At 43.6% G+C, this 21,456-nt stretch overlaps 2 protein-coding genes across 2 annotated transcripts; both read right to left on the bottom strand.

The window, feature by feature from the left end:
• Positions 1 to 267: 267 nt before the first annotated feature.
• On the bottom strand, positions 268 to 1,206 carry LOC120397900 (putative olfactory receptor 52P1). Its single transcript, XM_039524567.1, has one exon. It carries the CDS (start codon positions 1,204 to 1,206, stop codon positions 268 to 270), a length of 939 nt encoding a protein of 312 aa, XP_039380501.1.
• Positions 1,207 to 13,428: 12,222 nt separating this feature from the next.
• On the bottom strand, positions 13,429 to 14,367 carry LOC120395471 (olfactory receptor 52D1-like). Its single transcript, XM_039519908.1, has one exon. It carries the CDS (start codon positions 14,365 to 14,367, stop codon positions 13,429 to 13,431), a length of 939 nt encoding a protein of 312 aa, XP_039375842.1.
• Between the last annotated feature and the right edge of the window lie 7,089 nt (positions 14,368 to 21,456).

The following is a 21,456-nucleotide window of genomic DNA, read 5'->3' as shown; positions in this document are numbered from 1 at the left end:
AACGGCTGAGTGACAGAGTGTGTGGATCTGGGCGCCGATGGGTGATGCTGAAAGAGATTAGGTGATGGTCAGAGAAAAGGACCTTAGCAATAGAAAGAGCAGTGCTTGGTGATGGAGTGATAAGATGTTAGGTATGAGGAGCTTTTAAGACTGCGAACTTCCACAATGCTGAGCTCAGCTGAACTGGAACAGAGCACCCTGGATTAATGTGGAGATATCCTTCCCACCTCTTCTTACACAGGGTTAAAGTCAGTGGCCCCCAGGTGATCACCTTCTGCAGGTGTACTTGCCGACTTTGTCACGAAGCTCTTTGGTTTTGACACCATAAATGACAGGGTCAAGCATAGGGGGAAGAAGCAAATAGAGGTTGGCCAAGATGATGTGAATGTGGGGAGCGATGCCCTGACCAAACCGGTATGTCAGAGTGGAGAAGAAGAAGGAAGGATATGACATCAGCATCACACCGATGTGGGCAGTGCAGGTGTTGAGGGCTTTCTGGTGGGCTTCCTTGGAGTTCATTCTGAGGACGGCCCTTATGATCAGACCATAGGACAGGGCAACCAGTGTCAGATCTAACCCAATGACTATAAATGCCATCACCAAGCCATATGTCCTGTTGACTGTGATGTCCCCACACGACATCTTTGCCACAGCCATGTGATCGCAGAACGTATGGGGGATAATGTGGTTGGCACAGAATGGCTGCCTACTCAGGAGAAGGGGAAGAGGCAGAATGAAGAGAATGGTTCTTATCAAACCCACTAGCCCTAGCTTAGCTATTCGTGCGTTGCTGAGGATGGTGGCATATCTCAGAGGGTTACATATGGCAACATAGCGATCAAAGGCCATTGTCACAAGGACAGCTGAGTGCATCATAGAACCCGTGTGAAGGAAGAACATCTGGGTGAGGCAGCCAGCCACAGTAATGCCTTTCAAATTGAACCAAAATATAAACAGTGCCTTCGGCACAACGGAAGTTGATGTAATGATTTCTGTGAACGCTAACATGCAGAGAAGGAGGTACATCGGCTTGTGTAGGGTCTTCTCTTTCCCTACAACAAACAGAACTGTGAAATTTCCCAACAGGCCGACAATGTAGAACATAGCGAAGGGGATGGAAATCCAGATGTGGGCAGCTTCCAGTCCAGGGATGCCCATTAGGATGAATGTTGAAGAGTCAGAGGGGGTGAGGTTGAAAACTGACATGACGTTGTTGATGCATCGATCGAGCTCAGAAATGCTCAAGCTACCTGTGAAAGGAAAGAAGCACAGTGAGAGGGGTAACATTCTTTATAAAAAATAGTATGGTAAATATTTTAGACTTATTAAGGATCTGGAAAGTGGGGGTGAAGAGTGAGGTGGCAATATTTGCAGATTGCACCTGTTTATTTAAGTCGTAGTCAAGTCCAGAGAAGTCCTTAGAGGGAGCTCAGCAAGACAGGTGAATGGGCTGCATGATGGCAGATGCATTTTGATGGTAATAACTGCAAAATGCATGCCCATTGGAGGGAAAATTTGAAGTCTTCAAACACCTAACAAGCTTCTAATTCAACTGTATGAACTCAGGAAAGGGATCTGTGCATCTTGGTACACAGCTCTGTGAAATCCTGCTCAAAGTACAAGCACAGACAGAAATTAAGCAAAACATTAGGATCCAGGAGTAATGGGTTGGGAAATCATATGGAAAATAAAATGCCATGAGATCAGTCAGGCAATGTTTCACCCTCCTCTGTACACCTCTGTGTAGCACTGTGCTCCCTTCTCACACAGGATGTTGCAGAACTAGAGGAGCTCATGCAAGGGGAAAGCTCAATGATCTGGGAAAACTCTTATACGGAGAGAGATTGAAAAGACTGAGATTGTTACCTTACAAAAGAAAAGAATTAGAAAGGATATGAGAAAAGTCTATAAAACACTGACTGGTAGAGAGTAGCGCAGATTGAGAATGTGGTCTCTCTGACTCATAATACAAGATCAAGAAGACATTCAATTAAACTGCAATGTGGCCACCTTAAGATCTGCTATTGTGTGGCCAGGGAGGTAGAAGTGTTCTCCTACAGTGTTGCTCTAACCCCGCAGACAGAGACCAACACCTACAAAATCTCCACCAAGCATTCTCAAAACTACAGTACCCGCACGAGGAAATAAGGAAACAGATCAACAGAGCCAGATGTGTACCCAGAAGCCTCCTACTGCAAAACAAACCCAAGAGAGAAACCAACAGGACTCCACTGGCCATCACATACAGTCCCCAGCTAAAACCCCTCCAATGCATCATCAGGGATCTACAACTCATCCTGGACAATGATCCCACACTTTCACAGGTCTTGGGTGGCAGGCCAGTCCTCGCCCACAGACAACCTACCAACCTGAAGCATATTCTCACCAGTAACTGCACACCGCACCATAGTAACTCTAGCTCAGGAACCAATCCATACAATAAACTCCATACCAACTCTGCCCACATATCTACACCAGCGACACCATCACAGGACCTAACCAGATCAGCCACTCCATCACTGGTTCATTCACCTGCACGTCCACCAATGTAATATACACCATCATATGCCAGCAATGCCCCTCTGCTATGTATATCGGCCAAACTGGACAGTCTCTAAGGAAAAGGATAAATGGACACAAATCAGATATTAGGAATGGCAATATACAAAAACCTGTAGGAGAACACTTCAACCTCCCTGGCCACACAATAGCAGATCTTAAGGTTTCCATCCTGCAGCAAAAAAACTTCAGGACCAGACTTCAGAGAGAAACTGCTGAGCTTCAGTTCATCTGCAAATTTGACACCATTAGCTCAGGATTAAACAAAGACTGTGAATGGCTTGCCAACTACAGAACCAGTTTCTCCTGCCTTGGTTTTCACACCTCAACTGCTAGAACAGGGCCTCATTATCCCTGATTGAACTAACCTCGTTATCTCTAGCTTGCTTCTTTCTTGCATATATATACCCGCCCCTGGAAATTTCCACTACTTGCATCCAACGAAGTGGGTATTCACCCACGAAAGCTCATGCTGCAAAACGTCTGTTAGTCTATAAGGTGCCACAGGATTCTTTGCTGCTTTTACCTTTATATTTAGCACTCGTTCAATTCCTGTTGGAATCCTTTGTCCAATTTTGGTGTCCATGATTAGAGATGAAGAGTGTTCAGAGAAGAATCACAAGAATTATTATAAGTTTAGAAAACTTGCCATATAGTGATACACTCAAAGATCTCAAATTATTTAGTTTAATAAAGATGGTTAAGGGGTGACTTGATAAGAGTCTGTAAGTACCTACATGGGGAACAAATATTAAATAATAGGCTTTTCAGCCTACCATACAGACATGTAACAGTATAAAATGGCTGGAAGTTGAAGTTAAAGAAATTCTGACTGGAAATGTGGCGAACATTTTTTAAATGGCGTGAGTATTTAACCATTGGAACAATTTGCCAGGAGACATGGCAGATTCGTCCTCACTGATATTTTTTAGATCAGGGTTGGATGTTTCTCTAAAAGATCTGATCTAGAATAATTTTGGGGAAATTCTCTGGCTTGAGACTAAGAAAGACTAAGCTTGATAAGTTTATGGAGGGGATGGCCTAATTTTGGCAATTAATTTGGCAATTGATCTTTGATTATCTGCAGGTAAGTATGCCCAGTGGTCTGTGATGGTATGTTAGATGGGGTGGGATGTGAGTTACTATAGAGAATTCTTTCCTGGGTGCTGGCTGGTAAGTCTTGCCCACATGCTCAAGGTTTAACTGATTGCCATATTTGGGGTCGGGAAGGAATTTTCCTCCAGGGCAGATTGGCAGAGGCCCTGGAGGTTTTTCACCTTCCTCTGCAGCATGGGGCATGGGTCACTTGCTGAAGAATTCTCTGCACCTTGAGGTCTTCAAACCACAAATTGAGGACTTAAATAACTCAGATATAGAGGTTAGGAGTTTGTTACAGGAGTGGATGGGTGAGATTCTGTGGCCTGCATTGTGCAGGAGGTCAGACTAGATGATCATAATGGTCCCTTCTGACCTTAAAGTCTATGAGTCTATGAAAGCAACCTTGTTGAGGTCAGAACATGTAGGGATAAAGTGAGAAAGGCCAAAAGCCATGTCGAGTTGGACCTTGCAAAGGGAATTAAAACCAATAGCAAGAGGTTCTATAGCCATATAAATAAGAAGAAAACAAAGAAAGTAGAAGTAGAACCGCTAAACATTGAGGATGGAGTGGAGGTTAAGGATAACCTAGTCATGGCCCAATATCTAAACACATACTTTGCCTCAGTCATTAACTGAGGCTAATGAGGAGCTTAGGGATAATGGCAGAATGAGAAATGAGAATATGGAGATAGATATTACCACATCCAAAGTAGAAGCCAAACTTGAACAGCTTCATGGGACTAAATTGGGGGACCCAGATAAACTTCATCCAAGAATATTAAAGGAACTGACACATGAAATTGCAAGCCTATTAGCAAGAATTTTTAATGAATCTGTAAACTCAGGGGTTGTACCGTATGACTGGAGAATTGCTACCATAGTTCCTATTTTTAAGAAAGTTAAAAACATGATCTATCTGTAGTACGTAAGTCTTGGGAAAAAAATTGAAGGAGAAAGTAGTTAAGGACATCAAGGACAATGGTAATTGGGACAAAATACAACATGGTATTACAAAATATAGATTGTGCCAAATCAACCTGATTTCCTTCTTTGTTAAGGTAACAGATTTTTTGGATAAAGGAAACCCAGCAATTTCAGTAAGTCATTTGATATAGTTCCACATGGGGAATTATTAGTTAAATTGGAAAAGATGGGGATCAATATGAAAATTGAAAGATGGATACCGGTCAAAGGGGAGACTACAAGGGGCATACTGAAAGGTGAACTGTCAGGCTGGAAGGAGGTTACTAGTGGAGTTCCTCAGGGATCGATTTGGGGGGAAATCTTATTTAATCTTTTTATTATTGATCTTGGCACAAAAAGTGGGAGAATGCTAATAAAGTTTGTGGATGACACAAAGCTGGTATTATTACCAATACAGAAAAAGACCATGATGTCATACGGGAAGATTTGGATGACCTTGTAAACTGGAGTAATAGTAACAGGATAAAATTTAATAGTGAACATTGCAAGGTCATTCATTAATATGGTCATGGATTAATAACAAGATTTTTTGTTATAAACTGGGGACTCATCAATTGGAAATAACAGAGGAGGAGAAGGACCTCGGAGTATTGGTTCATCACAGGATGACTATGAGCCGTCAATGTGAAATGTCCGTGAAAAAAGCTAATACAGTCTTGAGATGCATCAGGCCAGGTATTTCCAGTAGAAATAAGGAGGTGTTAGCATCATTATACAAGGCACTGGTGAAACCTCATCTGGAATACTGTGTGCAGTTCTGGTCTCCCATGTTTACGAAGGATGAATTCAAACTGGAATAGGTACAGAGAAGGGCTACTAGAATGATCCGAGGAATGGAAAACCTGTCTTATGAAAGGAGACTCAAAGAGCTTGGCTTGGTTAGCCTAACCAACTGAACAATGAGGGGACATATGATTGCTCTCTATAAATATATCAGAGGGGTAAATACCAGAGAGGAGGAGGAATTATTTAAGCTCAATATCAATGTGGACACAAGAACAAATGGATATAAACTGGCCATCCGAAAGTTTAGACTTGAAATTAGACAAAGGTTTCTAACTATTAGAAAAGTAAAGTTCTGGAACAGCCTTCCAAGGGGAGCAATGGGGGCAAAAGACATACACCTCTACCCTGATATAACGCCGTCCTCAGAAGCCAAAAAATCTTACTGTGTTATAGGTGAAACCACGTTATAGTGAACTTACTTTGATCCATAGGAGTGCACAGCCTGGCCCCCCCGAAGCGCTGCTTTATGGCATTATTTCCAAATTCATGTTATATATGGTAACGTTATATCGGAGTAGAGGTGTGTCTGGCTTCAAGACTAAGCTTGATAAGTTTATGGAGGGATGGTATGATGGGATAGCCTAGTGTTGGCAATTAATTGATCTTTGATTATCAGCAGGTAAGTATGCCCAGTGGTCTGTGATGGGATGTTAGATGGGGTGGGATCTGAGTTACTACAGAGAATTCTTTCCTGGGTGCTGGCTGGTGAGTCTTGCCCACATGCTCAGGGTTTAGCTGATCGCCATATTTGGGGTCGGGAAGGAATTTTTCTCCAGGGCATATTGGCAGAGGCCCTTGGGGTTTTTGCCTTCCTCTGCAGCGTGGGGCACGGGTCACTTGCTGGAGGATTCTCTGCACCTTGAAGTCTTTAAACCATGATTTGAGACTTTGGTAGCTCAGACGTAGGTTAGGGGTTTCTTAGAGGAGTGGGTGGGTGAGATTCTGTGGCCTGCACTGTGCAGGAGGTCAGATTAAATGATCGTAATGGTCCCTTCTGACCTTAAAATCTACGAGTCAAGAGAGTGCCCTTCTTGGCAAGAAGACTAACCGCATATTGGGCTGCATTAGGAGGAGGATTGTCAGCATATCGAGGGAAGTGATTATTCCTCTCTATTTCGCTCTGGTGAGGCCACATCTGAAGTACTGCGTCCAGTTTTGGGTCCCCCACTACAGAATGGACGTGGACAAATTGGAGAGAGTCCAGTGGAAGGCAATGAAAATGATCAGAGGGCTTGGGAATATGATTTAGGAAGAGAGTCTGAGGGAACTGAGCTTACTTAATTTGCAGAAAAGAAAAGTGAGGGGCGGGGGGATTTGAGAGCAGCCTTCAACTACTTGAAGGGGGGTTCCAAAGAGGATGGAGCTCGGGTGTTCTCAGTGGTGGCAGGTGACAGAACAAGGAGCAATGGTCTCAAGTTGCAGTGGGGGAGGTCTGGGTTGGCTCTTATGAAAAACTAGTTCACTAGGAGGGTCGTGAAGCACTGGAACTGCCTTCCTCAGCATTTTTTGAGGTCCGACTTAACATGACCCTAGATAGGATGATTTAGTTTGCATTGGATACACATAATCATTTTATAAAGATGAACATGGGGGGGGTAGGGTGTTCCCCCAAGATACAGAGCATCCCAGCTGGCAATTGCTGACATTGCCACGAGGCTGAAGTGTGATTCTTCATGGCAGGAAGGATGGTACGGATGGGGGAAGGTGTCAGAGACAATCTTGCACAGTGTGGTACACGTTGCAATATGTCTGAGATACCCCTCTACCCCAGGATGCTTCATTATGTCTCTTTGGTTTGTGCATTAGGCAGGATGTCCATTCCCTATTTCACCCGGTTTCAGGACTCCAGGCCACTGTAGTATGGATGCTGCACATCCCAGCACCCCCACACACACACTGTGCGGACCTCCCCCCATTAAATTTCCAACACCACCTGAATTGTTTAAAGCCAAAAACATAATTTTTTGTACTTCTCATCCTCTCCAGACCCAGAGATGCAGGGGCACAAAGAGAGCAGACTCCTTTCCCTCCTTGAAAAAATATTGTTATCCTGATTTTTCTTAACCTCTAAGCCTGTGAGTTTGCGATTTCAGCAACTCTCCTGTCAGTTCTTCTTTGGTGCAAACAAGCTCACCCATCTTGGAGGCTCATGGTTGGTGTAAATCAGGCCACTTATTTAAGTCCCTACATGTGGAATTAGGGTGAAATTTTGGCAGTGTTGAGAGTTTTGCCATTGATCTCAATGGGACCAAAATGTCACCCATAGTGTTTAACTTTCATCTCCGAGCTGTGAAAATCACGACTTCAGTTCCTGCTACAGACAGCACTATTACGTTAGGGAACTCAAACAGTTTGAAGGAAACCCCCAGTTTAGGTGGCGTTTGGAGATCAGGCATGAACAATGGGTTTTTCAAAACACATGGGCCCCGATTTTGCTCTCAGGGATGCCAGTGTCAATCCGGAGTGACCCAGTGAAGGCAGAATGTGGGAGCAGAATCTGGCCAGTGTGTGACTCATTCTTGTTGTGAACCCTCTGGTAACACAGATATCCACTGCAGAGGCTTTGGCTGCACTACCTAACAGGGCAGTGAAGTTGCTGATTTGGAAAAATTGAGCAAACCAGAGGACAGAGCACACAGCCCAAAAAAGGAAGCCACTGAGACAGATAGAAGGACACAGTAAGACACAAGGAACAGATCTTAAAAACAAATATTTCTCTAAACTATTCCCAATACATTTGCAATTCCAATTTTACCCAGGTAAATCTACTCATTTTTCTGACAATACTAAACAGTTGAAGTTGTTGTTCTGGTAAATTCCTGCCAAATGGTTCTTGACCTGAACCTCGAAACCTTTCCTAAGCCCTTAGCACTAACTTTAATGCAGAAAGAGAAAACTCACCTCAATCCTGCTGAGCAGAGAGAAGAAATCTCCTCACTGTGACAGGAAGGCACAGCCCTGAGAATCAGTGTCTGAATCTCACATGTGTGACACTTGGTGTGCTTGGCAGTGACCTTTATGACTGATCTGTACAGTCCCTGCGGACTCTTAGGTTGGACAAGTTTCAGAGACAATTCTCTTGTCTCTGTGAGCAGCAGGAACAGCAGAAAATAGACCCTGGAGAACTTCAGCCTGAGAGCCTCCCCTGGGAGTGAAGAAATGATTTAGCAATACCAGGGGCTCAGATTTTCAGCGTAAACTGTGTCTTGCAGACTGTTCAGCCTAGCAATTGACGATGTGTTTTTTTTTTCTGTGTGTAATGTGCTGCCATCTGCACTATGTGTGGAAAGGTACCACAAGATACAGGACCAAAAACCATTTTTAATTGATCGTAGCAGTGTACCACTGCATCCCGCCCAGGCAGTTGTAATATCCAGCCCATTAGCCTCTGAAAAGTCACTGCCACCATGTGGAGGCGAAATGAAGTGATCCTTCACTGATATAAACAGAAGGGCATGGAAAAGGCATTCTTCTTCCAGCATCAAAGGTATTTGCTAGTATCACTTTGTGAGGTCTAAAGTGGATATATATTGGGCAGCTCCTAGTTGTTTTTATAGTTATTCTACTCTATACATTGCGTAAGGATAAAATTTAAGTACTGTGTTGATCTTTCAGAAATGGATGCAGAAACAGGTTATGCTATGCTATGTCAGAACTAGTACAATGGGCCCTCCCCACACACACTTCATCTCACATGGTATCCCTCATTATATGAGGGAACAGCCACAGAGTTTCCCTGATCCGTTACCGTGGGGCCATTTAGGGATGGTAGCCCTACTAGGATGAGAACACAGTGGTAAAGGAATCAAACAACTGCTACATCTGGATCTTTTGTTCTGGCTACAGTCCTTCCACCATGATTGCATCATAGGTGCCTGGGGGGGCCTGATATGGGCTCCAGAGTGATGGGTTGTCACCCCTGGGATGCAGTCTGGGAGCCGTGAGAACTGCAGCAGCCTTTAACCATCCAGCTGAGCTGGCCTGTTTTCACACTGCTTTGCTAGTTATTCACCATCTCCAGCCCTTGTTATCACCCAATACAAGAGAAAATGGCACCACACACCCAACTGAGCTACCTGAGCGCTTACTTAAGCCACCCAAATAGAAACAGCAGGCACCAGTTCATTTCCCAGCTCCCCAGGCTCACCCCCCACACCGCTGGAGTATAAAACCAAAAATACACTGTCTTGCACTGCACAGGGATCTGTACAATGTAAGATCATTAATAGAGTTCGCCCTACCTTTGATGTGAGAAGGATATAAAACAAGCCTCTGTGAACCAACCTGAGATTTTCCCATGACTCAAAGGCACACTGCTTTAGATAAAGCAAAAAACAAATGTAACTACGGAAAGATGGATTTTCAGTGATTATAAGTGCTAGCAAATAAACAAAACCAAAAAATAAGCCTAAAATACTAAATAGATTGGATCATATAATCATAGAAGATTAGGGTTGGAAGAGATCTCAGGAGGTATCTAGTCTAACCCCCTGCTCAGTGCAGGACCCATCCTAAATATCCTATACCCCTTTTCCTGGGGAGGCTTGAGAATAATCCCCCAAGCCCCTACACCCCCTCTCCTGGGCAGGCTTGAGAATAATATCCTCACCAATTGATACAGGTGAACACAGACCCAAACCCTTGGATCTTAATTGATGAAAAATCAATCAGGTTCTTAAAAGAATAATTTTAATTGAAAAAAATGTAAAAGAATCACCTCTGTAAAATCGGGATGGTAAGTACTTTACAGAATAACAAAAGACTCAAGAACATAGAGGATCTCCTCTCTAGGCAAAACCTTAAAGTTACAAATCCAGGGATAAACCTCCCTCTAGACAAGGAAAATCACAAGCTGAAATAAAAGTAAGCTAACACATTCTGTTATTATTACTTACTGATTCTAATGGAGTTGGATTGCTTGCCTTCTTGATCTGTCTCTGGTAAGCACACAGAACAGATAGACAAAGAACAGACAAAACCAAAACCTTTTCCCCCTCCCCAGATTTGAAAGTATCTTGTCCCCTTATTGATCCTTTTGGTCAGGTGCCAGCCAGGTTTCCTGAGCTTTGTAACCCTTTACAGGCAAAAGGATTTGGTGCCTCTGGCCAGGAGGGATTTTATAGTACTGTATACAGAAAGGGGGTTACCCTTCCCTTTATATTTATGACATGGGGGAACTGACAAGGGTAATATTTAAGCCCCATTGGGAGGATGAGAGACCGAAATACACTTTGGAATGGGGGAGAGTCCAGCATCTGTTGCTACCAAGGGTAACAGCTCTATTCCCCCCACTGCAACCCCAGCAGAGAAGAGCTCCGGAGCCCCTGCCACAGCCCGAGCATCACAGAGTTCCAGGGTCCCTCCCACCCATGGCAGCTCGGAGCTCTGAGTGCCCCCACCCCCCACAGCAACTTAGAGATCCAGGTGCACCTGCCACCCAAGGTGGCTGAGAGCTGCTGGGTCCTTGACCATAAATGGCAGCTGATAGCTCGGGGCCCCCCCACCAGCTGGCAGCACTGACTCTGCTGCCTCGGGATGAAGTGAAAAATGTCATGGAGGTCTCTGAAAATCGGAGAATCCACGACTTCCATGACATAATCTTATCCTTAACCATGCCTGTAAACAACTCGCTGTGGAACCGCAGAGACTGTGGCAGTAGCCAAACCTTGGGCAGGAGGAACAACAGTCACTGACTGGCTCCAGACAGTGGAGTTGCTCACCCCTGGGCTCAGAGTGTCAGCTGGCTGTTGTTAAGTACTGAAGGTTGGAAAGTTATTGCTCAGTAAAGCTTTTCAGGCAGCTCAGTGCTTCTGTGCTTGGAGCTCTAGTGTTATCAGTATTAATTCAGCAGACTTACAATGTTACTCATAAAAAATGACCACAGGCACAGTTTGGAGACAAAGACTGATCACTATATTAAGTTCAAATCAAATACAATGTATTAAACAGTGACTGAAAGAAAATTAAGGATAAATGAGAAAGTTCAAGGAAACAAGGAACCCCACGTAGACAAACAGCAGTCTCTGGGATGTAAGAAATGTTCACAGTGTGTTCATCACATATCCCAGTCCCCCTGCCAGGTTCTGGTTGTGCTGTGGTGATATTGCCAAGTCAGACACTAGATTTTGCAGGGGCCACATGCCCTCAGGCTTTAGGTGGCAGAACCCTTCTCCCCAGCATCTGGCCCCACATCACATTGACGTCCTCTCTTCTGAGTCCAGTCTTCAAGGCCCTTTTGTCTAGTGATGTCTCCCTGTGCTGGGCCCTCTGCCCATGGCCCCACCTAACTCTCCCCAGATGCTCATTGTGATCAGCTGCCGTGTTATTTGTGGCCGGCATCCAGTATTCTGGTCGTGCAGCTCCCCACTGTTGCTCAACCTTGGCTCCCAGATTGTGCAGCTGGTTTATGCAGATTCAGATCCCTGCTCTGGTCTGCTCCAACAGCAGCTCACCAGCTCTGTGTCAGCATGGCTGTTCTGCCTCCAGCTCTTCTGGCTCAGTGCTGTTCTGTGGCCTCAGCCCAGCTCTGCCTTCAGGGCTGCTTCTCTGGTCCTTTTTTTCTGGTGGCTGCTGCTCTGCCTCCAGCACAGCTTGAGGTACTGCCTCAGGTTTGCCAGAATTCTACTGCTTTAATAGCCCCAAATCACTTAAAAATGAACCTAAAAGTAATCCAAGCTAGTTCGTGAAACAAAGGGTTTTAATAAACACATCAAGTAACAAATGAAACCTTTTGTTAGCTACCTAGCATAGATCTGATTTAAAAAAGAAAGAAAACAAAAGAAAGCTACAAGGCCCAACCACCCCACATTACCAACAAATCTATGAGATGACAATCAAATCAAAATCAAAATCTCAGTACTGGTATTTGAATCCGGATTGATGTCTTGCAAGTGTTTCAAACAAAAAAGGGCAAAACATGGTGTTAAAATTAGCCAAAAGGGAGCCCAAAACTTATGTAGTATAAAAACAACAACAACATTATTATATTATTTATTTGTAATTGTATTCAATGATGGCAATCAATGTCCATATTTTGAGTTAGATTATTTTGTTACTGTTAGTCTCTAAAAGGCTACATTTCCTCCTTGGTGTCTTCGTTGGAATGCTTCTGCTGCTGGTCATACATATCAGCAACAACAATAAAAAAGAAAAGAAGTTCACTGAAGACTTTGTCCACAGTGGCAGCCATGTGTTCCAGACCTTTCACTCAAAACTGATCTACTTGGTTGTCTTGAGTATGAGGCCGGTAAACCATAGGCAACACACTCCATTTCTGCTCCGACCTTCCAAGGTATCCACAAAACAATGGCAAAAATGAGACATCAGCCATTCTAGGTCATGAAAGACTTGTAATTCTAGCAATTCAATCACCTGGATATATAGTGGCAATCTCTGTTTCATCTGTTTCACAAATTCCCCTCAAATTCAGAGTAACACGGTCCAGTTCTCAGAAACACATACTTTCACAATTCTTATCAATATGGTCTATTAGAATGTCCTCAATTCCTGCAGCAGCTTTCCTGTCTTAGTACTTTCCAATGGAAACATCTGTTTTATCCTCCAGGCTTCCTGAGGGATTGGATGTAGGGAAATCGGGTAAATTATAGGATTGTACTTGCGTAATTTGTTTTTGGCTATCAGAAAGCATGGCTTCAGTTTGTCAAACTGAACAAGACATCGGTATAATGGAAAGCCACCTTGCTCCAGAAAACTGCCATATCTTCTGTTGGTCTGGAAAGGCCATGGGATAGGGTGTGTAGAGGTGGGGGCAGAGAGGTGACACTGAAAGAGATCAAGTGATGGTGAGAGAGAGGGAATTCATCAATGGAAAGATCAGTACTTGGTGATACAGTGATAAGAGGTTAGGTGTGAGGAACTTCTCAGATTCTAAACTTCCACAATGCTGAGCTCAGCCAAAGTAAGACAGAGCACCCTTGATTAACTAGGAGATAGCCTTTCACCCTCTTGTCATGAAGGCTTAAAGTCAGTGGCCCCAGGCAATCACATTCTGCAAGTGTATTTAAGCAATTTCTCACGAAGCTCTCCAGTTTTGGCCCCATAAATGATAGGGTTGAACATGGGGAGGAGGAGGTAATACATGTTGGCCAAGATGATGTGAACATGGGGAGCAATTCCCTGACCGAACCGGTATGTCAGAGTGGATAAGAGGGAGGAAGGATAAGACATCATCATCACAGCAATGTGGGCTGTGCAGGTGCTGAGGGCTTTCTGGCGGCCTTTCTTGGAGGATACTCTGAGTACAGCCCTGATGATCAGACCATAGGACAGGGCAATAAGCAACAGGTCTAACATGATGACTACAAATACTATTACCAAACCGTACATCCTATTGACTGTGATGTCCCCACACGACAGCTTTGCCACAGCCATATGGTCGCAGTACGTGTGGACGATAATGCGGTTGGCACAGAACGGCTGCCTGCTCAGGAGCAGTGGCAAGGGCAGAATTAAGAGAAAAGCTCTTAGCAAACCCACTAGCCCTAGCTTAGCTATTCGTGCATTGGTGACAATTGTGGCGTATCTCAGAGGGTTACATATGGCAACATAGCGATCAAAGGCCATTGTCACAAGGACGGCTGAATGCATAACTGTACCCGCATGAAGGAAGAACATCTGGGTGAGGCAGCCACCCACAGTAATTCCTTTCAAATTGAACCAAAATATGCACAGCACCTTTGGCACGACGGAGGTAGACGTGCCGATTTCTGTGACTGCCAGCATGCATAGCAGCAGGTACATTGGCTTGTGCAGAGTCTGCTGCTTGCCTATAACAAACAGAAGTGTGAAATTTCCCAACAGGCCCATAATGTAGAAAGTAGAGAAAGGGATGGAAATCCACATATGGGCAGCTTCCAGGCCAGGGATGCCCGTTAAGATGAATGCTGAAGCATCAGAGTGGGTGAGGTTGAAAACTGCCATGAGGTGATCGATGCATCGATCAGGGTCAGAAATGCTCAAGAAGCCTGTGAAGGGAGAGAAGGACATTGAAGGGTGTTACACACTTTGTAACAAACTGTATGGGAAATATTTTTTACTTATTAACAATCTAGAATGAGTGTTGAGCAGTGAGGTGGTAACATATACAGACGGCATGAGATTATTTAGATCATATTCAAGTCCAGAGAGGCTTCAGAGACAGCAAACCAAGCCAGATGACTAGGAAATCTCAATGGGAAAAGATTCACCTATTACTGTTTAACTTTCAGCTCTGAGCTGCAATACTCATGGCTTTGAGTCCTGCTACAGAGAATGCTATTCTGTTCGGATGATGACGGAGTTTGAAGGAAACCCACAGTTTATGTGGAGTTCTGAGATCAGGCATGAAAGACACAGATTTCAAAACACAGGGCTCTGATTTTACTCTAGAGGATACCCACTGCAGAGGCTGTGGCTGCATTTCCTAACAGGGCAGTGAAGTTGCTGAATTGGAAAACTTGAGCGAATCAGAGGAAGTACCACACAGACCAGAAAAGGAAGTTACTGGGACAGATAGACAATTAGAAGGACACAATAAGAAACAACAAACTGATCTTAAAAACAAATATTTGTCTAAACTATTTCCAATACATTTGTAGTTCCAATTTTACCAGGTAAATCTGTTGGTGTTTCTGACAATACTAAACTGTTCAAGTCACCGTGCTGGTGAATTCCTGCCCAGATGGTTCCTGATTTCAACCCTGGAACCCTTCCTGAGCCCTTAACACTAACTTTAATGGAGAAAGAGGTAACTCACCAAAATCTTGCTCAGCAGAGAGAGGAAATCTCCTTATTGCGAGAGGAAGACAGAGCCCTTAGAATGAGTGTATGAATGTCACATGTCTGACACTCGGCGTGCTGTGCAGTGGCCTTTATGTTTCCCCTGTACAGTCCCTGCGGACTCTCAAGTTGGCCAGGATTCACAGACAATTCCCTCGGCTCTGTGAACAGTGGGAAGAGCAGAAAATTAACCCTGGAGAGCTTCAGCCTGAGAGCCTCACCTGGGAGTCAAGAAATGATTTGCCAATCCCAGGAGTTCAGATTGTCAGCACAAACTGAGTCTTGCAGATTGTGCAGCCTAACAACTGATGATGGGGTTTTTTTTTCTTGTGTGCAATGTACCACCATCTGTATCATGCTTGGAAAGAATGTCACATGATAAGGAACCAAAAACCATTTTTTTAACGTATCATAGCACTGTAGCACCCAAGAGGTTGTAATATCCAGTCTATTATCCTCTGAAATGTCACTGTGGAGGCCAAATGAAAAGATCCTGAATTCATGCAACTAAAAGGTTGTGGAAAACGCTTTCTTCTCCCAGCAATCTGGTATCAAAGTTATTTGCCAGTATCCATTTGTGAGGTCAAAAGTGAATATATATCTGACAGCAAACAACTGTTCTAATACTTGATGTACTCTGTATATTTGGTAAGCATCAAATTTTGGTTCTGTGTTGATCTTTCATAAATCAATGCAGAAATGGGTTCTAATATCCTGCATCAGAATTAGTACAATGAGACTTCTCCACTCACTGTGTGATTACTTCACCACTCTTAGGGCCAAAATGACCTGAAGTTCATCTCAAATGGTATCCCACATTTTACAAGGGAACAGCCATGGAGTTTGTCTGACCACTTGCCCTGGGGCCATTTCAGTGTGGTGGCATTTTAGGTAGGTGTTCTCTGTTGGGGTGTGAACACAGTGGTAAAGGAATGAAACAACTGCTACATCTGGATCTTTGTTCAGGCTACAATCACTCCTCCATGTTTGATCACAAGTGCCTGTGATCCTAATTTGGGCACCAAAGGGTACGAGTGCAACATGTTCCCAGTTCAATCTTTGTTCCTTGGGTATATCCGGGAGTTCTCTTGTGTGGGGATTGAGGCCACTAGATGATGTCACACCCCACCTTATGTAGCTTTAACATATGGTGGGAATCCTTTGTTCCAAAATCACTTCCCAGTCCAGCTTGTGGAAAAATACAGTTACCCAAAATGGAGTTCAGTGTCAATTGGTCTGGTCACATAACCTTGAATGCAGAGTCATAGCAGCCATTATCCCTAGTCTATATGAAGTATTCTCAGAAAGGCTCACTAGGTGGGGGATAAGCTTCTCAAGAAGCCTATTGTTTCCCCTAATGTCCCATTACCCTGAATAGGCCCTTCACAACCAGCTGTCTAGCCTGGAAGCATTTTGCCTAGTGGGCATCACCCAAGTGAAACTCATGTTCAACTACAGATACATAATCAATATTCATAATTTCACATACAATAAATGATATATGCACACAAATAGGATAATCCTTTTTTTGCAAATCATAGCTTTTCCAGTGACACCTGTCAATACATATCTTGTACAAAATGCATCATATATGCCATAATTATATCAAAATCATACAAATATGAAGAATATGGGATGCAGTGTTACAGTGAGTTTATGAGAAGGATCTCCTCCTAGGCTTTTAAAAGATTCAGATGATAGGAGGAAAGCACAGGAGAAAATATAATCCCAACTTTACATACCAAAGAATGGGGTCTAAATTAGCTGTTACTACTCAAGAAAGAGATCTTGGGGTCATAGTAGGAAGTTTTCTGAAAATGTCAGCAGTCAAAAGCCTAACAGCATTTTAGTGACCATTAGGAAAGGGACAGATAAAAAGAAAGAAAATGTAATAATGCCACTACATAAATACAGCACCATAAATACTGTTTGCAGTTCTGGTCGCCTCATCTCAAAAAGAAAAAGACATCTCAGAAATGGAAAAGCTACAGAGAAAGGCACCAAAAATGATTAGAGGTTTAGAACAGCTTCCATCTGAGGAGAGAGTTAGAAAACTGGGACTTTTCAGCTTGGAAAGGAGACAACTAAGAGAGATATGATAGTGATCTATAAAATCTTGAATGGTGTGAGTATGAAAGTGAATATGGAAGTCTTGTTTACTTCTTCACATAACAGAAGAACCAGGTGTCAACCAAGAAATAATAGGCAACAGGTTTAAAACAAAGAAAAGGAAGTAATGCCCACAACACACAGTCAACCTGTGGAACTCATTGCCAGTGGATTGTATGAAGGCCAAAAATACAACGGCATCCAAAGAGAACTAGATAAGTTCATGCAGGATATGTCCATCAGTGGCTCTTACCAAAGATGTTCAAGGATGCACTCACATGTTCTGGGTGTCCCTACCCCCTGACTGCCTTTGCGCAGTTGTTCAGGGAGAAATTCTGCTTTCCCTCAGCTCATGTCCCTTGGAGCTGCTGGTGTCTGGTCTGCTCTCCTCCCCAGTCTGCCACAAAATGAGCTGCTTCCCGGCCTTTTTGTCCTTCTCTAGCACTTCCTTGATTTATCTAACCCCTTTTCCTGATGATTAGATTAGTAAGACATGATTTCCCTTTACAGAAACCATGTTGACTTTTACCCAACAGTTTATATTTTTCTATGTGTCTGACAATTTTATTTTTTACTATTGTTTCAATTAATTTGCCTAGTACTGACGTTAGACTTACAATTAGTCTGCAATTTCCAGGATCACCTCTAGAGCCCTTTTAAAATATTGACGTTACATTAGCTAACTTCCAGTCATTGGGTACATAAGCTGATTGAAAGGACAGGTTACAAACCCATAGTTAGTAGCTCCACAATTTCACATTTGAGTTCTTTCAAACCCTTGGGTGAATGCCATCTGGTCCCGGTGACTTGTTACTATTAAATTTATTAATTAATTCCAAAACCTCCTCTAGTTACACATCAGTCTGTGACAATTCTTCAGATTTGTCACCTACAAAAGCCGTCTCAAGTTTGCGGAATCTCCCTAACATCATCAGCCGTGAAGACTGAAGCAAAGAGTTCATTTAATTTCTCCTCAATGACTATCATCTTTAAGCACTCCTTTTGTATCTCATTTGTCCAGGGGCCCCACTGGTTGTTTAGCAGCCTTCCTGCTTCTGATGTACTTAAAAAACATTTTGTTATTTCCTTTGGAGTTTTTGGCTATCCGTTCTTGGCTTTTCTTATTACACTCTTGCACTTAATTTGGCAGTGTTTATGCTGCTTTCTATTTACCTCACTAGGATTTGACTTCCACTTTCTAAAATATGCCTTTTTATCTCTCACTTCATCTTTTACATGGTTTTTAAGCTATGGTGGCTCTTTTTTAGTCCTTTTACCGTGTTTTTTAATGTGGGGTATACATTTAAGTTGGCCCTCTATTATGGTGTCTTTGAAAAGCGTACATGCAGCTTGCAGGGATTTCACTTTAGTGACTGTACCTTTTAACTTCTGTTTAACTAACCTCCTCATTTTTGCATAGTTCCCCTTTCTGAAATTAAATGCCACAGTGTTGAGCGATTGCGGTGTTCTTCCCACCACAGGGATGTTAAACGCTACTGTATTATGGTCACTATTTCCAAGCGGTCCTGTTATAGTTACCTTTTGGATCAGCTCCTGCGCTCCGCTCAGGACTAAATCGAGAATTGCCTCTCCCCTTGTGGGTTCCGGTACCAGCTGCTCCAAGAAACAGTCATTTAAAGTATTGAGATATTTTGTCTCTGCATTTTGTCCTGAGGTGTCATGTTCCCAGTCAATATGGGGATAATTGAAATCCCCCACTATTATTGAGTTCTTAATTTTGATAGCCTCTCTAATCTCCCTTAGCATTTCATGATCATTATCACTGTCCTGGTCAGGTGGTCAGTAATAGATCCCTAATGTTATATTCTTATTAGAGCATGCAATTCTATGGAACATGTGGATTACTTAATTTTTTACTTCATTTGATTCTACATTTTCTTTCACATATAGTGGCACCCCCCCCCCCCACGACCTGTTATGTCCTCCTGATATATTTTGTACCCAGGAATGATTGTGTCCCATTGATTGTCCTCACTCCATGTCAATGGAGGAGATTCCACCACCTCCCTAGGTAACCCATTCCAGTCTTTCACCACCCTCCTAGTGAAATAGTGTTTCCTAATCACGTGGACATTTGATTGTAGTCTCTGTCTCATCTCTTTCACAATGTCCAAGATGAAATCTTGACACCTAAGTTTGATGCCTTGGACAGCAGGAATAGTTAGTGTGTATTTTGAATGTTTCAGCTGAAAGCAAGTGTAGAAGTGCGGACTCACCCCTGTGGCGCCTCCTGCTGGTGACTTCTGGGAATTAGCTTGTTTGTGCTGCCCCCTGGCAGTACCCACACAGTTCTGGGTCTCCCCCTCCCCGGGGAACCCCCCACCCACTATCCCTGCTTTGCCTCAGTCTTGGCTACTGCCCAGTCTCCATCTAGCCCCCGTTCACTGGGGCAGACTGCAGTATAAGCCACTCATCACAGGCAAAGGGGTTTGGACCTGCTGCCTCTAGCTACCCGTGGCTACCCCTCTGTAGCCCTAGTACCTGTCTGGCCTTATACTAGGCTGCAGCCTGGGGGTTTTACCAGGGGGAGCCCTACAGCTCCCTTGCCCTATTCCCCAGCCCTGCTTCCCTCAGGTACTCTCTCAACTTCTCAACCCAGGCCCTTCACTCTCTGAACGCAGAGAGAGAGACTGAGACTGCTTCAGCCTAGCAGTCCCTTTATAGGGCCAGCTGAGTCTGTTTGGGGCATGGCCACAGCTGCGGCTGTTTCCCCACTCAGCCTGGACTGTTCTACCAGCCTGCCAGCCCTCTCCCAGGGCTAGAGCGGGTCATCACGCCGCTACAGCAAGTATAAAAATCAACTGTACAAAGTGGTAAGTCTTTGGTCTCCGTGGCAATTTCATGGTTTAACACAGCAATCTGTTACACGGATTTTTCAAAACCCCGGGTGGGAAAATTTAACTCTTTAACGCCAACCAGTGTCAGGATTAAATAAATGGGAACACAGCAATGCAGTCTCATCAAGGATTAAATGCAAGTCAACATGCTCTTGCCTAACACTGCAGTTTATTCGATTTAAGCACACGCAGACATAAGCAATAGGTTTAAAACATCCCAGGTATTTACCTAAGAGCTGGAATGGTATTGAGTAATTAACATCAGGTTTGCAGTGGTCAGTTGCTCACCCACCAGGGAGGAAGGGATTCAGGAAAAAACATCTCTTAAGATGGCTTCAGAGGACTGCTCCAAAGTACTTCTACAAAACACATAGGTCATAGTGACCCCTACTGGATCATCACTTTTCCTAACTTTCAAAAAACTTCTACTATCATAGGCATCTAGACTCTAGGTTTACATCCATTTATCTTCTTTCTTTCTAATTTATTTACTTGTCTGTCCTCTCCTCCCATTCTGATGAGCAGAAACTACCAGCTAGATTTTAACGTTGCATCTAAAAGCCTGCTTTCCAATTAACCCTTAATTATGTTGTGTTCTCTTTTATTAATTCATAGTGACCGAGTGCACACCCTATGGTTGTAATTGGCTTGATCACATTCTGGGGTACACACCCTCAAATCTAGGATAACATGGTCCAGTTTTCAAAAACACAAAGGCTCACAACTCTCACCAATAAGTTCTAGTAGAATGTCCTGAATTCCTGCAGCAGCGTTCCTGTATTAGCACTTTCCAACTGAAACATTTGGTTTATCCTCCAGGCTTCCTGAAGTATTGGACGTATTAAATTCAGGTAAATTTTGATCACTGTATCATTGTACTTATGATAAAGAAGTTCAGTATTATAGTTGCTTTCTTTCTTTTTTTTTTTGGCTATCAGAATGCATAGCTTTAGTTCGCCAAACTGATCAAGAATGCTGTTCAAACAGGGTCTAATGGAAATCCACCTTGCTTCACAAAGTTGCAGTATCTTCTGGTGGTCTGGAAGTCAAAGACAGGTGAAGGGACAGGGTGTGTGGAGATGGGGGCTGATGGGTGACACTGAAAGAGATTGGGTGATAGTCAGAGAGCAGGAACTCAGCAACAGAGAGAGCAGTGCTTGGTGATGGAGTGAAAAGGTGTTAGGTGTGTGGAGCTTTTAAGACTGTGAACTTACACAACAGTGAGCTCAACCAAACTTGGACAGACTGCCGTTGACTAATGAGGGGATATCCTTTACCCCGCTTG

This window comes from Mauremys reevesii, linkage group 1 (genome assembly GCF_016161935.1).
Source record: "Mauremys reevesii isolate NIE-2019 linkage group 1, ASM1616193v1, whole genome shotgun sequence".
Lineage (NCBI taxonomy): Eukaryota > Metazoa > Chordata > Testudines > Geoemydidae > Mauremys > Mauremys reevesii.
This window is presented reverse-complemented; position numbering and strand designations above follow the sequence as displayed.

Coding starts and splice junctions, on each gene's coding strand:
- LOC120395471 (XM_039519908.1), bottom strand. CDS start 14,367: ATGGCAGTTTTCAACCTCACCCACTCTGATGCTTCAGCATTCATCTTA.
- LOC120397900 (XM_039524567.1), bottom strand. CDS start 1,206: ATGTCAGTTTTCAACCTCACCCCCTCTGACTCTTCAACATTCATCCTA.